This window comes from Amia ocellicauda, chromosome 3, assembly GCF_036373705.1.
Source record: "Amia ocellicauda isolate fAmiCal2 chromosome 3, fAmiCal2.hap1, whole genome shotgun sequence".
In the NCBI taxonomy this organism is placed as follows: domain Eukaryota; kingdom Metazoa; phylum Chordata; class Actinopteri; order Amiiformes; family Amiidae; genus Amia; species Amia ocellicauda.
The window spans coordinates 38656356-38667026 of record NC_089852.1 but is presented as its reverse complement, the minus strand read 5'-3'; the positions used below and the strand labels follow the sequence as shown (position 1 = coordinate 38667026).

Below are 10671 nucleotides of genomic sequence, written 5' to 3'. Positions count from 1 at the left end.
GAGAGAATCGGGATCCGGCGATGTCAAAAAAACACAAAAAAATGGGGAAACAAGGCAACACCAGCACACAACACGTCCACACAACCACGTGTACTCGACAGTTCTGTGTCTCCGTGGTTAACTCTCTTCCCCAGGGAGGGAGCGAGATTAAATAGATGGGGCACCGCTGCCGCTGACGTCACCGTCGCCACGGTGCTCATTGCCCGCAGCCGTGAGTCTGCAGCCTGGTTGCGAGGCAGCGGACAACACGGCTGCAGCACATGAGCACCTAATTAGCGTGCTTTAGCAGCAGTCATGCCGAGACAGACAGCATCCTGTCACACACAGATTAATAAGAAAGCACTGTGCTTTCCCTCCAGCAATTTCCAGTGTTCCCAGTCCCTCCTGACTTCCCTACTCTGGGGCCGCTGGGGCTGATTAAAGCAGGCCTGTCACCTGTCAGCTCAGGCTCCTCATCGTGCTGCTCTTCCAGGGCCCTGTAGGCCTTTGATAATTAATCCCCCTCACCCGTCATTTTCATTATGACAGAAGAGTCTGAGCACAGATATATTGCCTGGTTGCAGAGCTGATATCAGTAGAATGGCAGAAGATGTTCTTAGACCTGCTTCTATGATCCACAATCACTCCAAAGACAACTGAGGAAACTCACAGGTATTTCCTTATAAACATATTTGTTTTGTTTCCCTTTAACACTGGAAATGTTTGGATGTGGTTTCAGTTGGGTTAATCTGTGAAATATTGATGTTTATGGTTATTATTTGTCTCAACAGGAAAGCTAACCCCTGAGATGGGAACCATGACAGAATATTTGAACAACACTGTACCACAGCGAGCACTGGAGCTAAACACAGGGATTCTGGTGAAAGTAATCTTTTCCATGACACTGTGTCTCATCTTCCTCTATGTGAACGGCATCATGCTCTTCACCCTGAGCATAAGAAGCACCTTCAGAGAGACATCGCGCTACATCCTGTTTGCTCACATGCTCTTCAATGACTCTATACAGCTGCTGACCAGTACACTGCTGTACATCTTTTCATCAGTAAACCTGTATCTTCTCACTGGTGTGTGTGCCATTCTTTTTTTAATTGCAAGCATCACTTACTGCAACTCACCACTGAATCTTGCTATGATGGCTCTTGAAAGGTACATAGCAATCTGCTTCCCTCTGAGACACAGTGAAATAGCTACTCCAACAAGAACTGGAACTGCCATAGGTGTGATGTGGTTCTTTAGCAGCTTGAAAGACATAATTTGCATCTTGAACATTTTAGTAAATGAACCCTTATACTTCTTGACTTCTGTGCATTGCACAAGCAACATCATTTTCAGGAGAAAAATACTGTTTGATGTGAGCACAGCATTCACAGCACTCTATTTTGTGGCAGTGACTCTAATTATCATATACACATATGTGGCAATAATGTTGGAGGCCAGGTCTGTCTCCTCTGGAAAAGTTTCAGTAACGAAGGCACGAAACACAGTGCTGCTGCATTTTTTTCAGCTTGCACTGTGTCTCACATCATTCCTATATGGTGTGCTGGAAAGTCTGGCATCAAACTTGGATGGCTCTGTGTTTCTTACCATACAGTACATCCTCTTCATTGTGCTTATCATATTTCCAAGGTGCTTAAGTCCACTGATATATGGTCTAAGAGATGAGAGCTTCAGACCACTTGTGAAATACTATTTTATGTTTGCTTTGAGCAACAGAGTAAAACACCATTCAGACACTATTTAGAGGGCTTGTGCATGGGAGAAAAGGTCTGCCATGTTTCCTGTGGGAATGTAAGAGATTGCTAGCATATACAGCAGTCAGAACTGAGGGACAGATGAATTCCAAAGAATACCAAGATAGTTTAGCAGAAAAGGTGATGCATGCTACGTCTCAATGCTCAAGCTTGGTGAGAAATGGAATACGATTGAACACTGTATTTTACTATTACTATACTATACTATTACTATAGTTACTATTTCTGAGAGATACATCTTGATACACACAATACTGATAGTTATGCAATTTGTGTTTTTTCTCATTTGTATTGAAAAATACTGAAAGTAATGTTCTTGTGCAATTTATGTTTTAGAAACAATATGTAACAGGAAGTGACAGAAAAGGCTCACAGTTCGGCTGATGTTATTAATTTCAGTTATACTTCACCAATTATCAATATAAGTGTCTTATATAAGGTGTCAATATAAGGTGCTTCTCACCCAAAAGTTTACTAAGTTTACTATTCACGGTACATACAGGTTAATTGAAAGAGGCTGCACATGAGCCATTCCTCATAAATTTTACAGTTCATTCAAACCTTTAGTCATGTTAGAAATATTGTAGTTGGCTTGCTTTTGCCTAATAACATGTATTACTTTTAATCTTGTAGTGCTAAAGGAGTGTGTGCCTTTTCTTTTCCTTTGAGAAATACTGTAGGAAATTGAAATTTGTGTAACACACTAAATGTATACAGCGCAATATGTTTTAAAGAATGGCAAAACTATCTAAGCTGATCATTGTCACAATTTAATTTGCATATGAATAGGAATCATGGCACTGATTAACATTAAAATATAGCTTGCAGGTTATTTTTCTTCTTCTAAATGCTATTTGCACTGGGTGACCACTTCCTTGATCCTGCACATTAAACTGAGTCCTAATATGCATATGGATACATTGCTCTAAAATAGAATTACATTAGCAAACATGTAAATAAGTTAAAACAGGGCAGTACTGTGGTGCTGTGGTTAGCACTGTTGTCTCAGCTCCTGTGACCCAGGTTCAATTCTGGCCTTAGGTGTCTGTCTGTGAGGAGTTTGCATGTTCTCCTGTATCTTTGTGGCTTTGTCTATGGGGGCTCCAGTTTCTCTGCTACTTAGGTTGATTGGCTACTCTAATCACGTTGTGCATACTGGGTGAGGCTGTACTGGACAACATGGTTATTGATAATGAATAAATTAAAACATAAGGAAATAAATAATTGCTATAGAAGTGAAGTGATGAATGTGTCAGTGGTACTACAATTTCAATGTCAGGTCTCATGGGTGCTCTGCTTTTTCCTGACAATCATAACCCTCATTCATTGTGCTGGAAATTGTGTGCTGTGATAGTTAATAAAAACCTGCTTTAATATTTCAATTAATGATGATAAATCACTGTCTCTCTCATAGTGCAGGTGAGCAGTGAGTGCACTGTTAGAGACACACAGCAGTCACACGGCCCCTCTCTGTACAGATGCCTGAGAGGTGAACATTAGAGCAGCTCTGGGCTCACAAGCTCCTCACCTCCTCTCTCTGTTCCCACAGCACTGTCTGCTGCTCTGTACCAACACCTTCTCCCACAATAAAGTGTGCTCCACAACCTGTCTGGACTACTGTCTTTCAATACATCAAATTATATACAATTTATTCAAATATAAAGTGTCCGTAGGTTTAAGTGTATTGGTGTACAACTCCAATGTTATTGACAACTCTACTGTACCACAAATGTGGCATCAGGCTTTAATTGAGGTCACTGCTAGGTAGCATATTTTTAAGCAACGTGAACCCTCAACATTTTGTGTGTGGTGGTGAAAGGATGAGAAACTGAGCTTTCTCAGGGTACTGGGTAAAATAATATATCATTGTGGCTCAGTTTACTCATGTATTACATCAGACCAGCTTCTCTATGGAGCCTGCTCTCCTGGTATGAGTGCAACGCTGAGTTGTTAATCAGTTCCTGTGCAGTGTTTTAAATTCTCTAATGAGGCCACTGGAATCCAAAGAAACAACAACAAAAGAGACGCAATTAAGCATTACAATTGATCTTAATAATTAATGAAGCTGTTGATGCCATTTCAGAAAAATAAATTAAACACTTGGGAGTTCAAGCAACGAGTCTTCCTTGCAGTGATGAAAGTCTGAAGTTCTTGACTTTTTAGGTTAGGTTTCTAGCCCTTTGATGATTAGTTTTACTGTTTTTACTGTATTTTACAACATCAAAAATAAAAACATTTAAATTTGTAGTACTAATAAAAATTAAAATCTGTTTCTTAAAAACATTTCAAAACTTTAAAATCCTAAAAGTGTTTAACAAACCAAAATACTAAATCAACTGAACATAAGATGAACATGTGCATTCAAGGAAAAATAATTCAATTTGTGATAAGATGGCAAATTGCCAATATAACAAAATTATAATAAAACACTCTAATGCATTGAAATAAACGGGTAATGCATCAGACAAACCAACAAAAGTAAAAACAAAAACAAACCAAAACAGTCTGATGCATTCTTAACATAACATAGCCAATGCATTAGAGAAATCAAACAAAACAAAATGCTCCCACCCTCAAAACAAGAAAATCATGAAAATCAAGTGTTTTTAAAAACAAATTATTTCTTTAAAACCATTAATATTAATTAAAATACATTTTCATCAATAAAATATTAAAAGCACTTGGACTTGGGCTCCAGCAGGGGCAGTGTCCGTCCCCGGAGGTGGGATCCCATCATTGCACTTTCCAGTTCTTAAAGGCTTCCTCCATGCCCCTCTGATGGATCTCCAGATTGACATGGTCTTTCACCAGGTTCATGCCCTTCTGTGCGATGGCTTTTGGGTCCGGCTCCTGCTTATTAAACAAGCAGATGTTCTGTCCCTCCCACAGGGCCTGCTTCACCACACGGACGACACGCCACCAGCATCTCAGAGGTGTAGATATGAGTCCTCTGGCTGCACAGTACATGATCTGCTGGGCAGTCATCTGCACATGAATGGCAAACCTGTGGAGGAATTGGAGACAAGGGGCATTCCTTAAAAATGTGAGCCTCCATCTCCTTTCTCAGGCAACCCTTGTAGGGGCAGGTGTCAATCAGGGCTAAGCCCCTTCTGTACATGAACACTCGAGTGGGGATACACCAACTCACAGCCAGCAGGATACATCTTTCTATGTATTCATGAGACAAACATGCGTAGCGTTAGCACAGATATTTCTGCAGGTTTCAGGAGGAAACCTGCAAATCTTCTATTCTGCTGGTCTCCTGGGTAGATCTCATCTGGCTACAGAAGGTCTTGTAGTCCTAGGAGACCAGCAAGGCTTTGTCGAGGCCTTCTTCGAGTGCGAATATTCAGAGCACGAGTGTGGCCTGGTGTATCCATGGCGCAGAGGCTGAATGGTCTCAGACTGCTGGAAAGGAAAAAGTGGTTAATAAAACTCACTTTCTTGCCAGCAGCCTGTATGTTCTTAACCACATATGCCAGCCCCTGCGCCTTAATGAGCCGCACAACATCAGGGACCCCCCTACCTTCATCCAGGGCACCCTTCAACATCAGTACTCTTTTCAGCCTCTCCATTTCACTCCCCCAGATAAACCGAAATATAATTCTCATAATTAGTTTACTTGTATGCGGACCCCAGCCGACAGGCCATGCCTGGGAGAGGTAGACCTTGTTCTTGGCCATGTCAACAGCAGCCCCCGTCGCTCTGCAGAAGCCGTCCATGCATACCACAGCCACATCATCCTTGTAGGCCATGGCTTTCAGTTACTCTCCGCTAGGGATGGGGATCGTTAATTTTTATTGATATTGGTACCATTTTCGAGATTGCTTAACGATCCGAGTCTTTATCGATAACATTATCGATACTTTTCTATTATTTGGTGGAAAGACGAGACGACAATAAATTCTTAACAGAACTGTTATTGCTATTATTGCAAAAACTGTGAGTCTTTAATTTCTGATTTCAACATAACGTATAACTATGAGAACAGTAAAATAATATATCTGCAGCAAAATGTCCAACACGTTTTTTCCAACAACAAAGAAAATAAATAATATACATAAATAGAATAAATATTATGCTTTACACAAAAAGAAAAAAGAATCGACAGCTCTTCTTGACAGCTCTTCACACACTGTCCTCGTAAATTATTTTTCCCGTTAATGCACGTATCTAATTTTAGGGGGATATCCTAGCTGATCAGGACCAGGGGAAGCCTTCTCTCACTCATGTAGACCATGACATCCCTGAGCAGCATGACGTTGTCGGCCGCCGATCTCCCCCGGGCCCCACAGACCTGGTCGGGACCCATGACTTGAGGGAGTGGCCGCTGTAGCCAAAGCATGAGTGCTTTGGCCAGTATCTTTTAGTCGGTGCACAGGAGGCTGACCGGCCACCAGTTCTTCAGTTCTTTGGATATCACTCAATTAATCAATCAATTTTTATTTGTATAGCACCCTTCACAGGGTAGCCACAGAGCGCTTTACTACGGTGGCCCTGAAGTGCAAAACACAAGAGAAATATTTTTTGAACACAAAAAATAATTTGAGAGCACAAAAAATAAATTCCACAACACACACAACGGAAATGACATCACTCATGACAAGGCAGTCTGGAGCAGGAGGAGCGGAAGAGAAACGGCTGGAAATCGGTAAGGAGTTTGTTTTTAATCTGAAATGCGCTTATTATTGTAACATGTCACTCGACACATGCTGTCCAGCAGGACCGGCAACCTCTTACACACGGAGGGACAGCGAGTCTCATCACAGTGTTTTCTCCGGTGTGAGGGGGGGTGACGGTGCGTATTTTATGAATGAAAGTCGGCTCCTCTCTCGCCGGTGCTGCGGGCCGTGATCACCCCACGCGTGTACAGGTTGCCGAGCCCCGCTGTGCGGCTGCGCAGTGAGAGAAATGCGTTTAACAGCTCTAGCTTTAGGGGTCACTTTCCAACAGCAGTGTAACGACACTTGAGTAGTAGGACACGTGTATTAATTAAGTTACATTACATTATGTGCATAACTGTATCAAAAGATCAAAAACAACATGAACGTAAATGGTCAACTGAAAATAAACATAAAAAGGATTTGAAATATACAGTTGAGGTATGCTTTTATTTTAAAAATCTGTCCTTTCTGTTTGGAAGTCAATATATATTATCAGTAAGGTGTTTGTTTCTAAACGTCTCCATGGATTATTCACATTAAGCAATCAGTGATGGCAATACATTTGTTGCACTTGCATTACAAATATTGGAATTCTAAATAGAAAAGTTTATGTAGTTTTTACCGTGTTGGTTGTTTAATCCAAAACAGTAGACTGTAGGCACTTACTGTAAGGAGTAGTATGAAATCAGTAAATGTACCTGATTATTCAAATATCTACATAAAGTTTTCAATATAGCTTAGTATATTTCTCTAAACATGCTATACTTTTTTAATGACTTGTTTTTACTGTTCATGGCTGTATTGTAAAACATTTGTAGAGAATGTGAATTGGATTTAAATATATACTTGTTGTCAGTGTTTAATTTTTTAAAACCCATGGTTTTGATAAGTTGTTGGTATATATTTTTTTGCCAGTATTTAAGATTTCTTTTGTATGTTTTCAGGTTAATGTTGGGATCATGACCGAGTGTGATGGCATTTTGAAAAAGGAGAGACGAAAAACCCTGCCTCTTTGTATTTCTCCTGAAGCTTCTGAAGGAATAAAAAAGATTCTGAAAGGATCACATACAAGTTTTATTTGTTATACTGCAATGCAAAAAACATGAGTAATTACAGTACAAATTACACTAAAGACCAAATGGCAATACCATGTAAAAAGATTTATGCAACTCAGTTTTCCATCTTTGTTATTATACTGGGTTTTGGCAGTGAGGTGGAAAAGGTAATTGATTCAAGGGAATCTGATAGAAAGGTATACAAAACAGAAGAACAATACATATACATGAGGTAGTTGGACAGGTAAATTAAGCAGATGCAAATTATGTGCATGTCATACTTTACATTTTGTTACATATCATTAATATTGTTGTACTGCAAAGTTGTCACGTTTACAGGTGAGTTTGATTGAATCAGTGGCAATTGGTAGAAGTTTGATTAAGTCTCACCTAGATTAAGTTACAGACTTGGGCTGGGACCTCATCAAATCTCAGGGCACCTGTCCATCACACTTTACCAAACGGAATGTTATTGCCTTTTGTTTTTGTAAGCATCTAATTTCTCCTACTCAAATAAACAAAAAGTGATAATATTGTTTTGTAAAGTGTGACTAGCATGTCCCATGAGATTTTACCACCACCCTATCAAATGTTTAGAACAGTAATGAAATGCATTTGAAACAAAAATATTGTCCAGTACATTTTACAAGTAGCATTAACAAATGCAAACAGCAATTGCAAATGTCAATTACAGCATGCAAAGTGCAAATGCTTGTAATTTGTAATTGAAATACAAGTTTGTTTGTTTTTTCTTTCAACCCTTGTCTGTTAGTATGGCCCTTACACTAATTCCTAGAAACTATAGCTTCTATGTAATCTTTACACAGTAACTATTTCTTTCAATTTCAAATACAAGTCAAGGGCAAATTCACGTGTCAGTGGGGTTAGGAAGTGTTTTTTTTTTCTATTACTGAGTTCAAATAGTTCAGAATGTTTTAATCTCCACAGAAGCAAATCTCTTCACAGTGAGCTGAAAGTTGCTGAAGCCGTTCGTCAGACACTCCACTGCCACAATCCCTCAATTGAAACCTAAACAAGATATTACAATTACACCAATGATTCACTGTCCCCGTGCACAATTGCACTGCTACACAAGATAAGTCTATTTCATGTTCAAATATAAGCTAAAACAAAATAAGTAACAAAATAAAATTTGGATGTACTCATTAATATTTAAAAAACTACAACAGAACATTGCTATGGCAGTGTGTTTTCAGTTGGTTTGTTATAAGAAGCTAATATTAGAAATAGTTTCCCCGCTCGTTTAGTCAAGTCTTATAAAAAATAAACTTGACCTGTGCAGCAGGTTGAATATCTTATTAGGAATTCCGGAAGGACAAGCTGACATTCTCTAAGGTCTAATTCTATACTGGTTGCAGAGCAGCTTGTATTCATTTAAATCCTTTTGGAGGATGTTAACAAAAGCAAAGCACAGAAAACACTCCTGTTCATGGCTGCCATTGAAATAACCTGCATCCTTCAAGTCTAGGAGCTCCATCCAAAACTGGGTGTTGAAGATATGATGACATTTAGTTACTCAACATAACTCACTTGTATGACACATTGTTTTAAACATATTGTGTGAAAGGTATTTGAATTTTAATAAATTATATGCAAAGTTTATTTTAAAATACAAAAACAAGGAAAGGGTAATCTACAGTACCGAAGTTCATATAAATGCATTTATGCATTTTAATAACAATCGTGTGCACGACTACTGCACAATGTAATCATATTTATCTCTTATTTAAACGTGACTTGAAAAGTGGTCAGTGTGCTTTGGATTGTGTGGGACAACAGTTTACTCATAAAATCTTTCTCGAAAATCCATCCATGCATCCACTTACCAATAAGGTTTTAATTAGTCGTTTCCAAATGCGTGACGAACATAATGTGGCCCAATAGACTGATAGCTGATCTACAGAACCGTCTCCTCTGCTGACAGATGTGCAGGACATACTCATTTCAGATACAGCTTCATTACATCACGTCTCCTCACACGCAACTGGTGTTTGTGCTGTGAAGAATCCCCTTTTAATTACTCTCAGAAAAATCAGACTGTAGAGTAGATTGAATCAGAGTATTTATTCAAGCTGCTTGGAGAAAAGTAATACACACAGACACGCAGGTCTCTGTCCTTACTTCTCTAAAATCATAGAGCTTACATGATGTTATATACATACTGCGATATCCTGGACAGGGTGAGTTTGAACCAATAAGGGGGAGACAACTCCCTATCTTATGATATCCTCACTATCTTCCTGATTAAGCTTAAACACAATGTTTTCTATTTTATGCAACAAATATGGAGACATATGTGCCCATTTCGTTATTTATATTCCACACGTATCTAATGCATGTCTAGATAGGCAAAGGTGGGTTGTGTGCCCACTTCCCCATCTTCTTGTGGTTTTACTAGAACGTACGTTCTGTACTAAATTTGTATTGTGTGTCTGCAGAGAGATGCATCTGATACAAACCGGTAGAAGCTGGTCTCATTATGTGCTCTTTGGTAACCTCATGTACGGGTGATGTATTTGGGGCCTCTTCATGCTGTAACACCTGAAACACCGTCCTGTATTATATTTGGACGTCCTTCATTATAATATAATAAAAATTATATTTGCTTTACTTCTCAGTGACTTCTCCACTTCATTAAAGAAAGGTTCTTCATCCTGCATGATGGGCTTTTAGAAAATCCAACATTATATCATAGCATCATAGGTGTAGCCTTTTCTGAAATACTCCCTTATTATATCCAATTGAGTCAGGCCATCTCAGGTCATACCTAAAATCGTACAAATGAATAATTAACACATACGGTAATGATCACAATTGGTAGAAATGCTATTATCTAAGTGTCACAGGCGGGGCGTGATTGGCCATTAGCGCTAATTGCTCAGTTATTATTTATTTGTTAATTATCACTCTTTTCATTTAATTATTGTGTTGTGCACTGTTTATTATTCACGATTGTTTTATTTATGAAGTATGTTCTTTTTTACTTCCTTATTGTTTCTATTTTTATGGTTAATTTGGTATTTGGGTTGATTATTGGTTTAATTAATTAATTGCTTTTGTTGCCAAGAGCAAGCTGCCGGATTACATTCTCACATCGACTAACCTGCACGCTTTCTCATTGGTCGCTTTTTCCTGTGCCCCTATTTCTCTATTTAGTATTTAAGCCCGGGAAATGGTCAT

The 10671-nt window shown here is 39.0% G+C and overlaps 1 protein-coding gene across 1 annotated transcript; it reads left to right on the top strand.

Moving 5' to 3' along the window:
- The first annotated feature begins 877 nt into the window (after positions 1-877).
- Positions 878-1741, top strand: LOC136747127 (odorant receptor 131-2-like). The gene has a single exon (XM_066700083.1). The coding sequence runs from the start codon at positions 878-880 to the stop codon at positions 1739-1741; it is 864 nt and encodes a 287-aa protein (XP_066556180.1).
- The last annotated feature ends 8930 nt before the right edge of the window (positions 1742-10671 follow it).